The sequence below is a fragment of the Diceros bicornis genome, chromosome 27, assembly GCF_020826845.1.
Source record: "Diceros bicornis minor isolate mBicDic1 chromosome 27, mDicBic1.mat.cur, whole genome shotgun sequence".
NCBI lineage: Eukaryota > Metazoa > Chordata > Mammalia > Perissodactyla > Rhinocerotidae > Diceros > Diceros bicornis.
In genome coordinates, this window is record NC_080766.1 from 27,088,878 (window position 1) to 27,111,385 (window position 22,508).

The 22,508-nt window shown below is 36.1% G+C and overlaps 1 protein-coding gene across 2 annotated transcripts in view; it reads left to right on the forward strand.

Moving 5' to 3' along the window:
- Window positions 1–19,708, forward strand: part of GABPA (GA binding protein transcription factor subunit alpha) — a 33,223-nt gene extending 13,515 nt beyond the window's left edge. For both annotated transcript variants that reach the window (XM_058522961.1, XM_058522960.1), the window contains exons 5-10: window positions 2,027–2,272; window positions 9,270–9,464; window positions 13,299–13,352; window positions 14,323–14,463; window positions 14,708–14,900; window positions 19,259–19,708. In XM_058522961.1, coding sequence (XP_058378944.1) covers window positions 2,027–2,272; window positions 9,270–9,464; window positions 13,299–13,352; window positions 14,323–14,463; window positions 14,708–14,900; window positions 19,259–19,487 — 1,058 coding nt within the window. In that variant the 3' untranslated portion in view covers window positions 19,488–19,708. The remainder of the gene's footprint in view (window positions 1–2,026; window positions 2,273–9,269; window positions 9,465–13,298; window positions 13,353–14,322; window positions 14,464–14,707; window positions 14,901–19,258) is intronic.
- Window positions 19,709–22,508: the final 2,800 nt, after the last annotated feature.

Genomic DNA, 22,508 nt, shown 5'->3' on the forward strand with positions numbered 1-22,508 from the left:
ATATGGGACGCAGCCACAGCATGGCTTGCCAAGCAGTGCCTTGGTGCATGCCCGGGATCCAAATCGGCAAAGCCCGGGCTGCTGCAGCAGAGCTCACGCACCCAACCGCTTGCACCACCAGGCCAGCCCAATATACTTTTGATTTAATTATTTTATCTGCAAGGGTGAAGTGGATAGTATAACACATTGTATGTAGTTTAATCAGGAAGGGAGTATACTACAGGGTAGTAAATAACAGGATCACAGAGAGGGCTGGAAGAACAGATTCTAGTTGACTTTCTAAGAATGCCTCGGCCACACTTCGGAACTGGATTGCCAAGGAAGCTGCTTCCCTGCCATGATCTGGTAACTGCCTAATCTGAAAGCCACCACTGTAGCTGTCAGCTTGGAACCATGTTACCTTTTCAGTGATCCACAGTAGCCAAAAAATGAATGCCATGTGCCTGCTTGTCCCCTCTTAATTCATTTCCAAATAAAAGGCTCATGCCAGTGATTCTAGAGCCTAAACCATATCTGGAACCCTAGCTGCAAGGAATTCTAGTCTACAGTTTAGCACAGAGAAAGGAATTTGCAAAGGATGTTGAATGACCCAGTCAGCCGTATCCATCACGGTATTTTACTAGTCTTATGTAGGTATACAAGTTAGAAAGAAAATTAGGAAACCATTTTTGGTGTTTGAATTTTAGTTTTTTTCAATGTGGCTTGTTGGACTTTCTAACCAGAGTTAGACTAATTTTAATCTCTAAATGTATTATATCACTTACAATTATGTTTCACAAACTGAAGTTTTCTTCAGACTATGAAAATGGTAGTTATCTACTTTTGATCCTTAATTTCCCCAGGATTGGCTATTGTTGGGAATAAGAAAGAAAATCTTTGTTTTTATCTTTAAAAGCCTACTGACCTCTCAATGCAAGTGTGTTTAAGAAGAAATGACTTGATGAAATTTCAATGGGGGATTAGGGAATATATCTTAGGAAAATATTTTTTTCAAAAATACTAATTTTTTTTCTCATGTGTATTTGAAAAAAGTGACTTCTGTTTACACCACCTAATGAATGATAGCAGTACATTTTCTTTTAATACTGCTTTTCATGGGAGATTGAAGTTGACTTTTGTTTTTTCTTTCAAATGGACTTTGATAAAATTTTGATATAGATTGTAATAGAATCAGTGAGCAAACAGTAGCTGTTAAGTGGTATGATAGTTTCTTGCTGTCATTTTAACAGAAGTATCTGAGATTATTTCATAAAGGGTTAGCTTATTCTATTTTGAATATCTTGAGGATTTGGATTTTTGTTCATTCAATTAAAAATGAAAATTAGAATTTAATGATGTGAATTTAATTTAACGAACTCAGTGTCTATTTATTTTTAAAACATGTACTTTGTCCTTTAAGAAGAAAAGCAGTCAGTAAATAATTTTAATTTGCTTAGAAGGACTTTTTAAAATTCTCAAGGTGGGTAGCTACTCATACTCTCCATACTGGTACTTTTTTCCCCTAATGTTTGTAGGTGGGGGTGTGTGGGGGAGGGGGTATTGTTTTTAAATTATTTTAGACTTAATAGAAAAGTTGCAAGAATAGTAAAAGAATTTCTGGATATCCTTTACCCGGATTCCCCAAATGTTAACTTTTGTTACATTTGCTTTAATCCCTCTCTCCCTTACCCCCATATTATTTTTTTTGACCTGTTTAAGAATAAGTTGCAGACATGATCCCCTTCTATCCCTAAAGATATCAGTGTTTGTGTTTTCTAAAACCAAGAATTCTTCTACATGACCACAGTACAATTATCAAAATCAGGAAATTAATATTGGTACAATACTATTATCTCATCTGCCAAAGTTCTATTGGATTGTTGTTTGTATCATTTAGTGGGAATGTCTTAAATTCTCTAGACATATTGCTAAAAATATTTAAAACGGAGTTTTGCTCTTGCATTTGAGAACAGAAACTAAGCTAAATTTTATTTGTTAGTGACTTTCATGTTTTCGTTTAGATTTACTTTTTTTTTTCGCTGTTAAGGAATTGAACCAAAGCTAAACATCCTTGAAATTGTTAAACCTGCGGAAACAGTTGAAGTAGTTATTGATCCAGATGCCCACCATGCTGAAGCAGAGGCACATCTTGTTGAGGAAGCTCAAGTGATAACTCTTGATGGCACAAAACACATTACAACGATTTCAGATGAAACCTCAGAACAAGTGACAAGATGGGCTGCTGCACTGGAAGGTTATAGGAAAGAGCAAGAACGCCTTGGGATACCCTATGGTAATAAAATACATAATTACATGTTAGGTAGAATAATAAGAATTAAGCATGACATAGAAGAAACTAGGGTAAGTAAGTGTAGTCTATTTTAAACGTAAAATTGTTAGGAAGGATGTTGATTTTCTGAATTTTTCTTTTTTTTCTTTTGGACTTTTAACACATGATGGACAAACACTGTCCTAGGTGCTGGGAATACAAAGAAAAAAAAAATTTATGACCTTAGGGTGTTCACAGTGTAGTTGGAGAGAGAGAAGAGAGATGAAAAGAGATAATTGCCATAAAGGTAACATGTTTTTAAGTTGTCGGTAACTGGTATACAGGAAATATGCTATTAGAATCTCAAAGGGATCATGGTGGCTTGGGGGAAAATTGGAAAAGGGTTTGTTGTAGACAAAGAAACTGCTGGGCAGAGAAGCACATTCCAGACAGGAAATGTACGTGCAAAGCCGAGAAGTGGGAGTATGCATGAGTAGTGAGAAGATTTAGCGGGTAAGGAGTCATTCTGTAGCGTTGGGTTGATGGAAGTGATAATTGAAAATGAACATGGCAGTGGTGTATGGCATAAGTTGGAGCGGCTACAGATTGAGTGAAGGGAAAACGAGCATATTATAGTAGTTTAGGTGTGACGAGGAGATAATGTCTAGGTTAGTCAACTGGGTGATTTCTGTGGGAGTAGAAAGGAGATGGATCAAAGCAGTGATAGGACTGAGCAACTGATTGACGGATTGTGTGAGGGTAGAGAGGGGAGATTCAAGTATTGATCTAATGTCTCAAGCTTGGGTGACTAGAGCAAGAATAATATTGATGAGAATTAATTACATCTTCATTACATATTTCGTGAACTTCAGATGCCAGGCACCATGTTAAATGCTGGGCTTTCGATGGTGCACAGGGTGCCTTCCTCAGCTTAGTGGGGGAGGTAGGAAGGTCTGGTACTGGGAAGATTTTTCAAGGGAAGGTATTGATAGTACTTGATTTTGAAGTAATAGTACATATTTATCTGGAGGTAACCAGAAAGTAGTTTCAGGTGCACAAGATTTGGACTGGAGATAAAGATGTTATCTGGGCCTCAGTCACGTTGAATTTATATTGAAGCTATAAAGGTGGAGAGAGAGAAAATGGAAAAGAATACGGCATTAAAGACTGGTTCCTGGACCTTGTCAACATTTAGGGTTGAGGAAAAGGAAGGAAGACGTGGAATAGCTGGATAAAAGGAAAATAAGAATTGTGTATAGTTATCACTGAAATTGAGAGAGAGCTTTAGATAGTTAAAAGTCTTGATGCTTCTGAGAAAGTCAGAGAATGCCGACTGAGTAGTGTCTATTAAATTTGGTGATCAGAGGCTCGTTGGTAGATTTAGATAAAGGTAAGTGTAGAATTGGAGAGACAAAGCTGAATTATAAGAAATAAATAGGGCTGGCCCCGTGGCTTAGCGGTTAAGTGCGCGCGCTCTGCTGCTGGAGGCCCAGGTTTGGATCCCGGGCGCGCACCGACGCACTGCTTCTCCGGCCATGCTGAGGCCGCGTCCCACATACAGCAACTAGAAGGATGTGCAACTATGACATACAACTATCTACTGGGGCTTTGGGGGAAAAATAAATTAATTAATTAAAAAAAAAAAAGAAATAGACATTATAGAAATGGAAAAGATTTAGTCTTAACTTTTTTGAGGGGCAAGTGGGAAGAGGCTGGGGGAATAAGTAAATAATGTTGACGTTTTGGGCCGGCCCGGTGGCGTAGCGGTTAAGTGCGCTCGCTCCGCTTCGGCGGCCCAGGGCTCGGATCCCAGGCGGGCACCGACACAGTGCTTGTCAAGCCATGCTGTGGCAGCGTCCCGTATAAAGTGGAGGAAGATGGGCACGGATGTTAGCCCAGGGCCAGTCTTCCTCAGCAAAAAGAGGAGGGTTGGCAACAGATGTTAGCTCAGGGCTGATCTTCCTCACAAAAAGAAAAAAGATAGTAAAAAAATAAAAATTAAAAAAAAATAATATTGACGTTTCAAGAGTTGGTGGTGACCTAAGTGTATTTATAGATAAATGGTCTGGAACTAGTAGAGGAAGGAGAGATGCAAGAAGCAAGGAGAGGGGTTGTGAATTGGAGCATAACAAGATAAAATAGCCCAGTTCAAAGGATGAGATCTAGCCATTTCTCAGAGATAAGATGGTTGAAAATATTGAGTTATTTATTTTTGACGTGTGGGAGCTAGTATGGATGGTATACTTGACCTTACTGTTAGCAAGTTGGGAGTCATCTCTTGAGAGGAGAAATGCTGAGAAGGAAAGAAGGAAGCATAAAAATGTTTGACATAATGTTTTATAGAGTTTGCTATGCTTTCAACAAGAACTCTTCAGTAGTAGAATCTTTTATGGAAAGTAGTATATAAAGATGAATTGTAGATAGCAAGATTATGAACTCTCACTAGAGTTCCTGCCAAGAATATTATTTACTTAAAATGAAGCTCTTTCAGGACATTTGAGATTTATTTAGGTATAGGAAGGCTTTTTAAAAATCATTGGTGATTTCTTGTTATGAAGTTGTTACCTAATAGAAAATTTTAGAAACGATTAGTGTTTTCTTAGGAAACTATCGTTTCAGGTTTCTGTTTCTGCACCTAAGGTAATTATTTTGCTAATTGCTTAATTCTGTGCAAAATTTTGAAATATGGTTAACTGGTCATAGCTACTTTAAATCTCTTTGGAATATTGATCCACATTGGGAAATTCCTTCAAGTTCACTTTATACACATCAGTTTATATCTTGACTGCTTAGAGCCAGCTCTTCATGTATATATAGTATGTATAGTATATATACATCATATATACTATACATTACATATACATATATAGTATGTATACATCATATGTACTATACATTACGTATATAATCCCTTCAGTTTTAGATTTTTTTCCTTACTATTTCACATTAAACAACTGTAGACGAAACTCAAATTAATGAATTTCTAGTAGTTAGAAATCTGGTCAAAGAGATGTGTTATAGGAAATGTTAAAACTGGAGAAAAGTAAAATTAAAGTAAAAATATTTATTCCTGTCTTTTATTAAATAATAATATTGAAAAGATGGATATATTGAGATTGTTTGTTTTTATTTTTTCTTCCAGTTGTTTGAATAATCAAAAAGAAACACATACTCATATTTTTGGCTCCCAGAGTTGTCAGATATCAACGTTTAGAAATACTATATACTCGGGGCTGGCCCAGTGTCATACTGGTTAAATTTGTGCGCTCTGCTTTGGGGGCACGGAATTCATGGGTTCGGATCCCAGGCACAGACCGATGCACCACTTGTCAGGCCATGCTGTGGCAGCGTCCCATATAAAGTAGGGGAAGATGGGCACGGATGTTAGCCCAGGGCCAGTCTTCCTCAGCAAAAAAAGAGGAAGATTGGCAACAGATATTAGCTCAGCACTGAACTTGTTCACACACACACAAAAAAATGAAATACTATATACTCAAAAAATAAAGTATTACAGATACAGTTGATTTTTATCTAACTAGCTATCCAGTTCCATAGCTCTCCCCATCCCCATAGGTAAGGTCTGTCATTTATTATTTATCTTTCAAGTTTGGTTTAAAGAAAGTCTTAGGGAAAACAGTGGTTATCTAACATGATTTTCCTTTCTTCTGTCCTGTTCCCCAGTTGCAGCCACTTTTTGCTTTACTGCTTTTAATCATTATTGACTTCCTATTACAGTAATGAGGTTTAGTTCCCTTATACTTCTCTCCCTTAGAAAACAAAATAAAACCTTATCTCCCCCCATTTTGTTAATATTGTTATGTAACTTTTATTTAAATCATTAGTCATTGTGTACATTATGAGAATTTATGTCTTATATGACCAAGCTTTCATTTATACAACTTTTAGTTTTCCTGAAGTTCTTGACTTGTTTTTTAGTTGTGTAGATTTCAGTGTATACTGAGACTTACTTTCTCCTGTTTCCATCAGTCTGTTTTGTGCCTGTTGTTAGTTTTTCCCAAATTCTCAAATATCTCTGGAATGCATCTTTTCTAGATCTGCTGCAGAGCTGTCATCCTAGGGCATCCTTGACTTTCCCTACAGTGCTGGATCCGCTGTTTTCCTGGATCTCGTAGTTTCTTTTTTCTCAGTTTTATTGTCATTTACTCATTGTTCTCTCATTCTGTCTTATAGGTTTCTTGAGAAAGGGCAGCTAGGAAATAAATTTTTTTTTTCTCTTTTCCGGTAGGAGGGACACTTTACATATCTGAAATTATCTTTATTCTGCTCTCTCTGATTGGTAGTTTGGGTATAAAAATTAACTTTAACAATTTCCTCAAAATTTTGATGACCCTGTTCCATTTTGTTATAGTGTGAGAAGTTCAGGGGACATTCTGATTCTGGTTCCTTTGTATATCCTATTTTTCTCTTTCTGGAAGCTGTTAGGATCTTCTTTTTATCTCTGGTCTTTATCTTGGTTTAGTGGCAGTGTGGATCTTTTTCCTTTGCTCTGGATTTATGTTTTCTTGTGTAGCATTTCAGTCTAGCCCTGCATGCCCAATGCAGTAGGCAGGAGTCCCGTGTGAGCACTTGAAATGTGCGTGGTTTGGATTGAGATGTGCTGTAAGTGTAAAATACCCAGTTCATAAAGAGAAAAATGTAAAATCTTTCAGTGTTTTATATTGATTACATGTTGACATGATAACATTCAATGTATTAAGTTAAATGAAATTATTATTAAAATGAATTTCATCTCTGTTTACTTTTTTAATGTAGCTATTAGAAACTTTAAAAATTACATATTGGCCTGTATTATATTTCTTTTGGACAGTGCTGATCTAGACAGTTGTAGCCTTCAGTTCTGGGAAATTTTCTTGTTATTGTTTTGTTAATTACTTCTGTGTTTCTCTCTTCTTCTGGAACTCCTGTTGAATCTCCTCGGTTGATTCCCTACGTCTTTTTTCCTTTCTTTCCTGTTTTTCGTCTCTGTATCTGTTTGTGCTACTTTTGCCAAATTTTCTTGTCTTTATATTACAACCTGTCTGATTTTTATTTTCAATTTACAGCGGTTCTTTATTTTTGGTTGTTTCTTTTCCATGGCATTCTGATCTTATATTATGGATATCATGTTTTCTCTTCTCCGAGTACGTTGATTATCAATTTGTTATTACATTATTTTTCTTCCTCCAGGTTTTGTTTTCCTGTTTATTTTTGTTTGTTTAATGGTTTGTTTTTAGTTTTCTCAAATATCTGATTATTCTTGACCGTCTGTCCATATTTAAGAGCAAATAACTTTAAAGCTAATTATAATTAGTTTGACGTTCTGGAAGGAGTTTGTTGACTATACACTGGTGAAATGGGGTATTGGTCAATTCATTAAAAGATGTTCAAGTGTTATTGTATATAGATCTTTTTCCTGAGACTCTTCAACTTCTCTGAAGAATTGACCAAACACCTGTCAGGAGTAGAAGGTTGGGGTGAGGATTCAGGGTTGATGTGTATGTGAATGCTGCGTTCTGGAGGTGGACAGGGACGTGGAGGGGGAGGAGGTGGAGAGGGTCTCACTCTTCAGTTTGTAGACTTTTATTACTGGGCTCTGTTCTCCCAATATCTACTTCGTGTCTCTCCCTGATCTGAAGTGTTCTTGGTGTCCCCTAAGGCGTAGGGATGCTTCTATTCACTTGGCTCCTGAGGATGAGGGAGAGGCCCTGGAGCCTGGAGGTTCTAACCATACCGTATACTTGAAATCAGTCACATCATTTTCCACTTAAGCCTCTCCTGCTACCTGGAACCACCACCACCTGAGCCACTAAGGAGGGTCTGCAGGCAGGGACACACTCACTTCTTATTGGTATCCTCCTTGGTAAACATTTTAGGTCATAGCTTCTCCTGTGCTACTTGATATTCACTCTACTATTGTCTTCAAAAGTTAGTTGAAATTTCCCATCCGTTTCTGTCATTCCCCAGCTTTAGGAGCTTAATGTTTTATGAGCTAAGTAAATAGGCAGTTAGCATGTTGTGTTGTAAGTGCCACCGTGAGGGTAAATGCAGGAGCAACCAGCTTTTTACAAGAAGCAAAAAGGAGGAGAGAGTATATTTTTCACATTTTGGAAAATGAGTTTAGCAACCCAGAAACCCCTTATATTTTTTTTTCAATGCAACAAATCGTAACACTGCTACAAAATAACTTTTTAAACTTGGATAATTTACTTTGTCCTCTTCAGGGTAATCACATATTTTCCATTTGGCGCACTGCAGAGCAATTTTGCATTTTGTTTTTCTTGATAAAATTCCAGACGAACTGATACAGAACCAAGTGAATCCATCAAAAATTTAGACTAAGAGGGGCCGGCCTGGTGGCGCAAGCGGTTAAGTGCGCGCGCTCCGCTGCGGCGGCCCGGGGTTCGCTGGTTCGGATCCCGGGCGCGCACCGAAGTACTGCTTGGTAAGCCATGCTGTGGCGGCGTCCCATATAAAGTGGAGGAAGATGGGCACCGATGTTAGCCCAGGGCCGTCTTCCTCAGCAAAAAAAAAAAAGAGGAGGATTGGCGGATGTTAGCTCAGGGCTGATCTCCTCACAAAAAAAAAAAAAAAAAAAAAAAAAAAAATTTAGACTAAGAAATTGAAAAGGAGCTGAGGATAAAATATAGCATAAAAATCTTTTTACCTCATATAATGAGTTTTTTTACTTCATTTGTGGGGGCGGCTGTCTGAATCTTATCTACGTGTGTGTATTATGTTAACTGTAAATTTATAATTTTATTTATTTATTTATTTTTTCCCCCAAAGCCCCAGTAGATAGTTGTACGTCATAGCTGCACATCCTTCTAGTTGCTGTATGTGGGACGCGGCCTTAGCATGGCCGGAGAAGCAGTGTGTCGGTGCGCGCCAGGGATCCGAACCCCGGGCCGCCAGCAGCAGAGTGCGCGCACTTAACCGCTAAGCCATGGCGCTGACCCTTTAACTGTAAATTTATATAATATCTAAGATGGAACCAGGCTAATGGTAATATTTTTCTTTTTAGATCCTGTACAGTGGTCCACAGATCAAGTGCTGCATTGGGTGGTTTGGGTAATGAAGGAATTCAGCATGACTGATATCGACCTCAGCACACTCAACATTTCGGGAAGAGAGTTATGTAGTCTCAACCAAGAAGATTTTTTTCAGCGGGTACCTCGGGGAGAAATTCTCTGGAGTCATCTGGAGCTTCTTCGAAAATGTATAACATTGAAGTTTTTATCTATTTACATTGTAACTTAAGTTTATTTCTTTATAGCTTTGTTTTCATCTTAATTATTCATTGATAATAGCAATAATAATTAACAACTATCAACTGTATAAGACTGTGTTGAGAGCATTATATGTATTATTTAATCTCTTGAGAGCATTATATGTATTATTTCATTTAATCTCTGTACTAATGCCACAAATACTTCCCTTATTTTTTAGGTAGGAAACTGAGGCTTAGAGAGCCCCACAAGGTCACAGAGCTAGGGAGTGGCAGGGCCAGGATCCAAGCACAGGCTAACAGTTCTTAAGTTCTTAAGTAAGATGCTATGTCCTACACTTAGTTGTCTTCATATATTCTAGTTGTTGACTTCTCTTTCATCAGTCAGTTCTTCCATTTACTGCTCATCTAGAAATTAGAGATTGTTCATAAATGGCTTCCCTTTCATTCTCTTCATTATTAGTGAAACTAAATCTCTTTTAATTGAATGGAGTCTTAAGGAGAAAGGAGAAATGTAAGTGTGCAACCCACCATCTTGAATTGGAAGCTGCTGGTTGTTTCCGTGTTGCTCCGTAGACATTATTGTTATGATTAAGTGACTGCACAGAAATTAGAAACTCCTTGGCTCTCCAACAAAAAGAGCTCAAATAAATGTAAATTATTTTTGAATTTTAATCCATCTTACATTTTCAGTGACTATCTGATAAAATATCTTAGCAGCAACCCATTCCCTAACACTGTTTTACTGAACAGAAATGCTAGCCAAGCTCACATATTTTTCAGAATTTGTGAATAGGACGCTCTGACTTTGTTTTTGTAATGGTTATGGATGAAAATGTAACTGGTAGCATTTCATTCTACTGTGTGCCCAATCAGGGGACAGCTCTGGTGGAGAGATTTTCCACAGTCAAATAATGCTTAGGGTTTTCATCCAGGATGCATTCTCTGCTATTGAATAAGAGATGAGCTCTGGAGAGTGGCTTTCCTTCGTTGTTTATATCTGTAGTTTCTCTCTTATATTGGTTCTCTTAAATATTAGGGGGAAAAAAGTATGACACTAAAAGACTTATTGCATTCATTACATTTACAGGGTTTATTTCCAGTTTCAGTTATTAGATGAATAAGTTGAATATTCTGGTTGAAGATTTGTCCTTGGTTTCACAGGCTTTCTTCTTGGCAGAGCTTTTCAGATGAGTAAGGTAAATTCTGAATTGTTTCAGGCTCTTAACATGTGAGTCATGTTTAGGGAAACATTTTCTTGTAGGAACTCTTAAGAATAGAACAAGGACAGTGCTTAGACTACGGTTTAGTTTTTCTCAAATTTGTGCTTTTCGCTGTCTCTCCCAGGTCAGCACTTTGTTGTAGTTCTCTCTTTCTGGTTCTCCTAGTGCTTCTCAAACTTGAAAGCTCATTGAGAGACTTTTCCTAGTATAGGGGCAGAGGAATCTTATGTATCTTTGCATGTCCTTGCAGTAGAATGGGTCTTCTTCAGAAAAGCTCTGCTCTGGAATTGTTTTGTTTTCAAAAATAGCAATGCCCTGCAGCGTTAGATCAGTGTCTCAGTGAATTCCTTGCTTCTTCGGCGGTGGTTCTTTGCGCTGCCCTAGCAAGGAAATCCCATGTGGTGTGGGAATCTAATGCTCAGTTCAGAATTTGGGGATGGGTAGGATGAAGTACGAAGCTATTTCTGGCAGACTTTCTATAATTCATGAGCTTCACTTCTCAGAACAGGCTCCTTTGAGCACAGTCCAGTTCTCTGGCCCTTCCTGTAGAGTGAAGTCTACAGCATGTCTCTGAAAGGCACTTATTAACCCAGCATCTATTACCTATTCTTCCTCAATGATCTTTCAAGGAGAAGCAGTAGTGAACAGGTAGAGCTCCTTCTTTAGATATTTGTCTTAGATTACCCACTTGAACCACCACCTTCCTGCAGTTCCTCTTATGTTGAAGCTTCATCCAAGTGCTCCAGTACTTGGGGAGGATAATTAGGCAATGTTCCTGTACTACCAGCTCTATGATGTTCTTCTTAGTGTGAACATGTCTTCTGTTACCAAAGGAGCAAAGCTTTCAGTTTGTTGAGGATTTTCTTTAGGAAAAAGAATTGCCTTATATCTTTAGTGTCTAAAGTTTTTTACATAAAATGTCTCCATATCCCCCCGAGCTTTGCCTCTCAGAACTCTGCTTCCCTCATGCATGGCCAGGATTTGAAGGCTACAGAGGAATATTATATTTAGAGTGCCTGTATGGTCTTGCACCAAGCTTTCAAAAACTCCTCTCTTTTGGTGTCCTGTGGTCTATCTTGAGAGTTCCCAGGAAACTGACCAAACTCCATTCTGAGGGTAAGGGTTGAAAAGCTGATCCTACAGGTTGGTAACACCTGTGCTGTGTGATGGTGACTCTCTTTTGCCTTTTTTTGGGCTAGGGCACTTGCATTCATTTATAGTCACGAATGAAACAATTTCATTTTCAATAGCACTTTGCCTCTTCAAGGTACGTCTATAAAATTTTTGGAAAAGTCTAGCACAAACAAAAAGCATGGATTTTTCTTCAAGAGAAACAGCAATTTGAGGGGGAGAATGCTCAGAACTAGGAATCTGGATAAAACAGTGGCAACTTCAGTTTACAGGAAAGTTGAACTGTGTTTCCGGCATTGTGCTACTTTAAAACATTTTCCTTTAATCCTCACAACAACCTTATGAGGTGTGGTAGATGAGGATATTTCATTTAACCATGAGGAAATTAATGTTCAAGTTGGTTGAATAATTTACCAAAGTCACACAGCCAGTAGGTGAATGCTAAGATCAGAATCCGGATCTGAGTCTAGTCCCATATAATTGTTTAAGCCCCCAAACTTGGAACCCCCCAAAAAAGCTCCATCTGATGGGTAGGATTCAGACCTCTTTTTAGTTTTCCAGCCCTTTCCAGCTCTGTGTGTCTGAAACTGGATCTTGGCATGGCACCCTAAGTAAAACTATGTTGGGAGCCCAGGCCCAGGACTCACTCAGAACACAGATGAGTGCTTCTCAAGAGAGAAGCATCTGGTCTATGATGGGCACTAAATAGGCTGATATAATATATAGCCTGGGAAGTGTAACTCTTGTTTAAGAGGTAAAGAAGGGCATTTGAGTAGGGAATAGCAGCAGGTGAGTAATGAATGCTTCTCTGTAAGATTATTGTAGGACCTTTTACAATGTAGCTCTTAGGTTGAAAGCTGTATTTGTAGACATGTTCAATTATTTAGTTCAGTTGTGACAAAACAGCTACAGTTGATTGAAAATTTACCTCTCTTTAAGAAGGAGCATTAAAAAGTTAAAGGAGTTTTATTCAAAAGTTAGATATTAAAACAGATTAGTAAATTATGGAGATCTCCCAAATCATCTTGAGGGAGCCTTTTTGGTGAAGAATGTATATTTAAATAATTCCAGTGTGGTATATATTCTCATCTTTGATCTGATCTTGAAGATTTCCATGTATTACATGGTTTTATATAGAGATAAACAGATAGATTTAGGTACAGATATTTATATTTAGAAAACCATGGTTCTCTGAATAACTTTTCTGAACACGAAAAGAAACTGGAGCTTTCCCTCTGTTTCTTCTCTTAAAAATATCTTTTCCTTATAAAGTAACTATCAGGTATTTTTTTAGGTTATTATGCCCCTAAGTTTCAATTGTTTAATGTTTTGATTTTGGTTGGTTGGTTGGTTGGTTTGGTTTTAATTGTGAAGGTTCTTTTAAAATAATCATGTTTATTGAGTTTTACTGGATTTGGGTTTGTATTTCTGGTTTTAAATGAAAACAAAAATTTTTATGTGTGTTCTTCAGATGTATTGGCAAGCCAAGAACAACAGATGAATGAGATAGTTACAATTGATCAACGTGAGTATTCATAGCCATGAAATATGGCACTTTTATCAATAAGAAATATTTTCTTTATTTAGTACTGCAAGGTACTGCAAGGAAGACTAATTTTTAAATTTTTTATGAAGTATTTTAAATACACAGTGAAATAAAGTGTACCCAACATCTGTGTACACCATAAGAATTAAAACTTTGTGTATCATGGTTACCTGTTGTAGATCCCATTTTAAATGAGTATCCTGAATTTGATGTTCATTATTCTATGCATATTTTATATTTTTACCAACTGTGTAACCATAAACACTTTATAGCATTGTTTTGCACACGTTTAAACTTTTTGGATAAATGTTTAATAATTTTTGTTGAACAATTTAACAATTTTTGTTTAACAATTTTTTTGTATAACAATTAGGAGACCTTACCCATGTTGGTACTTGCAGCTCGATTTCATTTATTTTCACTGCTGTATGTTATTTTTAAAATTTTGTGAACACTATTGAATGAACGTTTGTAAGAAAGTTTGTGAAATTTTCTGGTTGTAATATCAGGGTTTCTGCCCTTCCAACCTTACTAGGTGTTATCAAAGCTTTTCTCAAAGTGTTGATAGGAGTTTGTACTCTCATCAGTAGTGGAATGAGAGTCCTCATTTGTCCACATTTTCTCCAACATTTGATAAACCACTTTTTATGAACAAATATTTTAAAAGTAAATGTTTTTATAACTTTGTCAATGTGTATTCACCACCAAGTTATTTCAAAATACAGTAACTTTTATGCACTAGGTTAAGATTCAAAAACCGTAATGCAAATATTATACCTTATCCTCTGAACATTTTTTGTTGTGGATTAAGGCTTTTTTGAAATGAGGCCTTTTGTTGAGGTAATTAGAGGGGCATTAGTTAAACTAATTGCATTTTATGTCTTTCAGTATGTTTTCACTGCTTATATTGGAAAGAAAAAAAAATTTTTTCCCGTGTCTTTCTTTGCAGCTGTGCAAATTATTCCAGCCTCAGTGCAGTCTGCTACACCAACTACCCTTAAAGTTATAAATAGTAGTGCAAAGGCAGCTAAAATACAAAGAGCTCCAAGGATTTCAGGAGAAGATAGAAGTTCACCTGGGAACAGAACAGGTATTTTTGCATTATCATCTGGTATTTATAAAATTTGTCAAATTATATATATTTTGTTTCATTTCACTGTATGAAAATGTGAATATGGACTATTTCTCTAGCAGTGCTTAGATAGCACTTGTAAAAAAAATTTGTGTTTTCAGCATGGCTGAGACATGAACCAGAGAACCTGTTTGTTGCCTTTTGCCCTCTGTTAATCCATAGCACTGTGGTCAATGCTTGTCGTTTGTTCTTGTCAATTTAGGAAACAATGGCCAAATCCAACTATGGCAGTTTTTGCTAGAACTTCTTACTGACAAAGATGCTCGAGACTGCATTTCTTGGGTTGGTGATGAAGGCGAGTTTAAGCTAAATCAGCCTGAACTGGTTGCACAGAAATGGGGACAGCGTAAAAATAAACCTACAATGAACTATGAGAAACTCAGTCGTGCATTAAGGTAAGGCTTTATTATTATTATTTTTTTTTAACATCAAGTCTTTCTTTAAAATGACTTCTTCTGGGTGTAAGCATTATTATATAATGATGTTAAAATACTTGTTCATAAGACATTTTTAGCTTTTTTTATACATAAAACATTTTCACACTTATGTTAAAAAGTTAAAAATAACTTTTTAAAAAGACCTTTAGTAATAATTTTGTGGTACATAGATTTCTTTTTAAAGATTATGCTAAGGTTATTTGGTTTTATCTGATTTAAAAGCATATACCACTCTAAAACCAACATGTTTAATCTTTGAGGTTTCTGTCATTTACATAACATAAAGGTGCTGTCATTTGCATAGGTGAATTGTGTGAATGTAAATTTTAATAAATATGCAGAGATTATCTGTTTTTATAATTAGATGCAAAATGTTGACCCATTCTGTTTTTTCTTCCTCTACAATCTGCATAAATCTGAATATCCAACCTTTACATGACAGAATTGGAATAGAATAAAATTATTTGTAATTTCCCATAAGTAGCATGAAATTTTTTGAAATAATTACTATCAGAAATTCTGCTTGCTACGGTGATGGAAATTGAGTTTGTGCATTTACGTATCAAGAAGTAGGACATAGAGGAATATCATGGAATTATGTCTGGTTTTTTGGAAGAGTGGTTATAGTAAAATAGTTCTGCAGTTTACTTCTGTATTTCTAAAGAACATACTTTTACTGCTACTTCATGTTTCACGTGGACATTGTCTATGAATTTCACACCGAGATGATGATTTACCTCTCATCACTGCACACACACACAGACATACATACACACACACACCCTTCCCATCCCCTCATCCCAGTGTAATTAGATGGAAATTTTGGTTAGATCAGTATGCATTGTTACAGGGTCGTGGCCATGTAAGTACTATTACATGGTTTACTATGATTACTTTTCTTTTCCACAGTGACGTTTTGTTTTCCTTAGCGTTCATATGTAACTAAAATACTTTATTTTCAATGTGGTTATCACTTTATCAATCTCAAGCACTTTGCCAACTATCTAAAGATAAAGATCCTTTTCATATAATCAGAATTAAAACTGTCATTTTTGACAGTTGATATGATTGTATACATACAAGTCCCTTCAAAATTACAGGTGAATTATTAGAATTAATAATTAAGATGTTGGTTCTCCCCAGATTGATGTAAGTTCAAAGCAGTAACTGTCTGAATAAGTTTTTTCGTAGAACTTGACAAGATAATTGTAAGATTTATATGGGAATATAAAGTACCATGATAACCAGGACACCTGAAGAAGATTAACAAAGTGGAAAGACTTGCTTTCTGGGATATTGAGACTCACTGTAAAGTACAACAGTAAGACAGTGTGCTCTTTGCTTAGGATAGACAGATAGACCATGGATTAGAATAGGTAGCCCAAGTAGAACCAAGAATGTAGGAGCATTTGATTTAAAGAAGGCAATGGTGAGAAGACATAGGAGGAAAAGACCTACTTTTCACTCAGTGGTGCTGAGACAGTTGACTATCTGTATAGGAAAAAGTGAAAGTTTACCCTCTTCTCATAGACTATTAAAAATCAGTTCCATGTAACTTATAGCTCTAAATGTGAGAAGTAAAATAGGGAAGCATCTAGGAATATCTGCATTACTTTGGTAGGTGAGGAAAAGTATTCAACAGAATCAAAAGCCCTAACTCTAATGGAAAAAATCAATAAATTGGACTACATTTAAATTAAGAACTTCTGATCATCAGGAGCCATCATCAAGAGAGTAAAAGGCAAGCCAGCATATCTGATATAAGACTCATATTTGGCATATCTAAAGAACTCTTACAAATCAATAGGAAATACAGAAAAAACGGGCAGGAGACTTAAATACACACTTCAGACTAGAGATTATCCAAATGGCCAATGAATATATGCAAAAGTACACAACCTTATTAGTAACCAGGGAACTGCATAAAACCACAATAAAATGGTGCAACATATACCCCAGAATGGCTAAAATTAAAATGATTGGCAGTACCAAATGTTGGTGAGGATATGGAGCGGTGGGAATGCTTCTGCTCTTTTGGTAGAAATGTAAACTGTAACCTGTAACCCAGCAGTTTCTCTCTAAATGTTTACCAAACAAAAACGTATGCATATGTCCACACACATGCTCATAAGCAGCATAACATCCTAAAACCAGAAACCACCCAAATATCTATCAAAAGTAAAGTGAAGAAATAAATTGTGTACAAGAGTACGCTGTGTATCCATGAAAATACACTGATAGGGATGAACCTCACAAACATAATGTTCAGTGAAAGAATCCAGACGCAAAAGAATATATACTGTATGAATGCGTTTATACAGTAAAGTTCAAAAAACGGGAAAACTAAATTACAGCTTTTAACGAAGCATGTTTGGGTGATGAGAATATACGTAAAAGCAATGCAATTACTATCCTGAAACAAGTTTGTGTTTAGCCTTTAGAGCAAGGGAGGGGTGATGATTGGGAGTTGGCTATGGAGGGATTCTGGGGTGCTGGCGGTTCTGTTTCCTGACCTGAGGCATAGTTAACAGGTGAATGTTCCCTTTGTAATAAATCACTAAGCTGTTCACTTTTGTGTCCTTTCTGTTTGTGTAATATATTTCACAATAAAAGGTTAAAAAAAAAGTTTCACATAAAAGAGGGAAGAAATCATATCCATGAAAATACAGGTATTGTGGACCGTTCTGCTGCTTCATTTTAGGGAGGGAACAAATGCAGTGAATGCTGTTGTATCTGGTTGTGCGGATGCATCTACTAGATTGAAGAAAGTATTGAGTAAGATTAAAACTTAGTGTGTGTATTTTTTATCACCTCTCAGCAAGAAACATAAGATTATACCAACTTCATTTTCCTCCTTAAAATATAGAACAACTTTCCTTCTTCATTTTGCTTTTTTCTCAAGTGTCTATTTGTTACAGCTTTACATGTTATATGGAAATTTTCTTAAGAAATTGAAATTCCAGTAGCATTTTAAACTGAATGACAAGCAATTGGTGTCTTGTGGGCTGAGATCTAAATTCTATATGAACATAATTGGCACAAAAAGAAACACAAGACTATGCTTACTGTGTTATATCCCTTACTGGGAAGTGAACATAACTATTGTACTTTTGCTGTTGTGGTATTAGGGAAAGATGACAATTTCCTGCATATAGGTCAGTCTTTTCATTAATAGACTCTTGATTCGCCTGAGTGACTTGTATAATGAAATCCTGCTAAATGTGGTAGTTTACACCACTTGTGCTTTTGCAAATAGTTGTTCCTTTTTTATCTGCTCATTGTCAAATGGATGCAAATGGGTGGTGCGGTTTTAAAATAAAGGCTTCACAATCTGCCAGCCCAGAAAAGTCTTGACTTACCTTTTTTCCTGTTATTGGAATTGGCAATGTATAGCGGTAAATAAAGTCTGTTTTCCAAAGTAAATATAAATCCAACTCTATTTCCATCTCCATAGAAAGCAGCAGTAAACTAGACTTTTGAAGTGATTTCCCCAAATGTGCCTATGTAGGTTTGGAAACATTGTTTCTTTATAATGTCCTCTTTCCTGTTTTTCTGTACCCTCTCTTCCTTCTTGCCCTTTTACTTATACTTATTGAGTTTGGAGAATTTCTCTGAAAGGAAAGACTTACATATTAGAATGATGCAAGTGAAGGCATAATAAAGGATTTTGTACAAGACAGAAGTGGACATTCCAACTTCAGTCCATAGAATATATATATAAAAACTTCTTCATGCTATATGAGTTCTTTATTAACGTAGCTTATATTTTATAGAGGGCTATGTGCCAATCATTTTGTGCTACATGCTGTTTGCAAAGATAACCCTTTTAATCCTTAACAGTTCTATCAGGGTAAGTACTTTTTTAACTTCATTTTATAGATGAGGAATAGAAGCTGGAGAAAAGGTGGCTTTCCTGTGGTCACACAGATAATAAGTCAAGATGCTAGATTTTGAATCTTGGCATTCTGACGCCAAGCTCTTGTTCTTAGGTTCTATTACTGCTCCCAAGGTTTTTTTTTTGTTTTATTTTAATAATGCTTATTTTTAAGTCCGTGTTTTATCATAGTTGAAAATATGCTTTGAAAATTTAGTATGTAGAGTTTTAGAGTACTGAGCATTGAAATTTTAGTAAATAATATTTTGAAGTTTCCTTGGATAGTAACATTAAATATTTCTATATAACTCCAGTGTTAATTGCTGTCATAGAACATGCAATACTCTACTAGGCTTCTGCTTATGGAAGAGTCTGAAATATTGTAGGAAGTCCAAATTTGTGATTTTTTATATAGTCCTAATGTGTTTTTCTCTTTTTAAAGGTATTACTATGATGGGGACATGATTTGTAAAGTTCAAGGCAAGAGATTTGTATACAAGTTTGTCTGTGACTTGAAGACTCTTATTGGCTACAGTGCAGCAGAGTTGAACCGTTTGGTCACAGAATGTGAACAGAAGAAACTTGCAAAGATGCAGCTCCATGGAATTGCTCAGCCAGTCACAGCGGTAGCCCTGGCTACTGCCTCTCTGCAAACAGAAAAGGACAATTGAGTCCAGGACCTTCTGGGAATGCGAGGTCTTTCTTAAATATTAGAGCAAGTATTGCTCTTACCTTTATTACTGAATTTGAATCTTCTTTTATTTCTAGACTGTACAATCTGATGCATGATTTTTTTTATAAATATTTCATACTCTTGTGAATTTGGATCTTTTTACTTTGAGCATATATTTTAGAATATGTATATATTAAAGGATCACCACAATGTCTTCAGTGTGAAGGCAGATTCATTGTGGGATAGTTTATTAACAGTCAGGAAAGCTAAACTGGTCAGTATTAATGTCTAGCCCTACCAAATATAGCCAGTAGCATCTGAGGATGAAAAATAAATGAAGTCTCTCTAGGAAACAGTCTGGCTTAACTACAGTAGTCCCTCCTTATCCGCAGGGGATGCGTTCCACGCCCCCCAGTGGATGCTTGAAACCAAGGATAGTACCAAACCCTATATATACTATGTTTTTTGCTCTACATACATACCCATGATAAAGTTTAATTTATAAATTAGGCACAGTAAGAGATTCACAATGACAGCTTCTCTTTGGCGTATCCGAATTGCCAGCATCACTGCTGTTGTGCTTTGGGGCCATTATTAGATAAAGAAAGGGTGACTTGAAAACAAGCACTGCCATACTGTGACAGTCGAGATGCTACTGATCACTGGCAGGACACATGTACAGCATGGATACTCTGGACACAGGGATGATTCACATCCTGGGTGAGACAGAGTGATGGCGAGAGAGTTCATCACGCTGCTTAGAACAGCACACAATTTAAAATTTATGAATTATTTCTGAAATTTTTCATGTAATATTTTCAGACCACGGTTGACCACTGGCAACTGAACTGCGGATAAGGGGGGAATACTGTATTTTTGAAAATATAACTGGTTCCCCTCTCTGCTGCATTAGATGTTGCTTTATATAGAACCAGAAAATGGAATTTTTCACTGCTAAAGCATGAGTGCCTGTTTCATCTAATCAAGCAGAGCTAAAATATTCATATCAAATAAAATTATAATATTAATAAATTACTAAACTAAGAATATCGAGTTATTAAAATAATTTATATATTTGCAATCAAAGGACAATAAGTCGACTGGGAGAAGAACATTGCTGAAGAAGGAGATCCAGGTTTAAATCAGGCTTAACTCAAGCCAATTTTAAGGATTTTCTGTATAGATTATTCATAATGTCAGGACAAGAATTTAAATTATTTTGAGAGGCATTTAATTCTAATAAACCAACTATTGAAAAAATTCTGAAATGATCTCTGTTTTTCCTGTCAGAGATTTAAAAAACTGAAAAGGTTTACCTCAGCCAGAAAATAAAAGGTTGGTGTAGTGTGGTTTGAGATGGCTTGCCTTCTTTTTTTTTTTTAATTACCCTATAGTGTTGGTTTATTATGCAAAGCAGCTTATATAGTCATTATGTTTCTGATGATATGAAGACTTTAAATCAGTCAGCAGTACTTTACCTTTCAAGATTAGTAAATTACTTGCAAATAGTTTTAAAAGGAAATTTTGACCTCTGGTATAGGCAGTCTTCTCTTAAAACAAAATTCCCCATTTATTTAATCTCTTCTTTTTGAATGTTATATATGTGTGAATATATAAATATCTATATACAAGTTTAATTGACCATTTTATATATACACACGTATGAGGCATAATGATATTCAAAAGGAAACATACTTCGAAAGGTAACTTATTTGAAAAATTCTTTAAAAATTAAATAATTCTTATATATATGAAACTCTGCTTAACCACAAGCTAACACTAAACAGAAATGGCTGGAAGTGTCTTTTTTGCTTGCTTGCTTGCTTTTTTTTCATTTGTTTTAAGGTATTGTGCACGAATCATGATATGAGATACTGGCAAATAGCTTTTAATTCTCTTATAGCAGAAGATTGATTCTCAAATATTACTTTATGCACCTTCTCCCTCATCATTTCCTCTAAATTCATCCCCCAAAACAGCCCTCTAAGACCTCAGTTAAGGCTTTTGACTAACAAGGAGGAAAGGGCCCTGGTAATACAGGCAAGGCAGCGAGGTTAGCAGTCATGCTCCCAATACTAAATAGTGGTTTAGAATGAACCACGGGAGGCAGGGATCTCAGGAGCAAGGAGAGGAGGGAGCTGTGATCTCGTTTTCTGGTAACCTCAGATCTTAATTCTAAGTGCCGTGTTAGTGGACTACAGTGTGTGATGTCAGTTTATTTATATTGTATTAAGTCCTTTAAAACCATGTAGTAGATACATAAAAAGAATAAAATTTGTAACTTTCATTTTTACCTGTTTATAACTACATACAGAACAGACTGACAAATTATTTGTTTAATTTGGTTGCTGTGATCACAAGAATATCTGAGTAGGATAGCAATATGAAATAATATATAGAAGCTCTAGTTTCAGATAACAGATAGCTAAAAAGAAGGTTTTGCACCATGGCCTGGGGAGTTGACAAGTTGCTTATGGCTTTAAAAAATTATAAAGTTTAGTCTTCTGGTATATTATCAAAAGCTTAAAATTCTTGACTTTTAGATTTAAAATGTTTTTGGGGAGACATTATGTTACACTTTTAGGCAAGATTGACAGACTTCCTTTGTGTCTCAATTTTATGTATATATATATTTTAAGGCAAGGAACACCAGCATTTCCTTTAGATCCCTAAAATCAAACTGTTACTTCTTTTCTCCTTAAACCGTTCTTCAGATGCTTTTTTTAAAAAAAACCATTCTATCCATTTTCTTCCTTTGGCAGTTTTTATTTTATTCCTCATTATAATTTGAACAGAGACAGTTCTTGTACATGATCAGGTGCTGTTTCTTTTATCTTCTTCACCTCTCACCATTTTAAGCACCGTAACATAGGTAAAGTACTATTTTTTTTTTTTTTTTTTAATTTCCCCCCAAAGCCACAGCAGATAGTTGTATGTCATAGCTGCACATCCATCTAGTTGCTGTATGTGGGACGTGGCCTCAGCATGGCTAGAGAAGCGGTGCGTCAGTGCGCGGCCG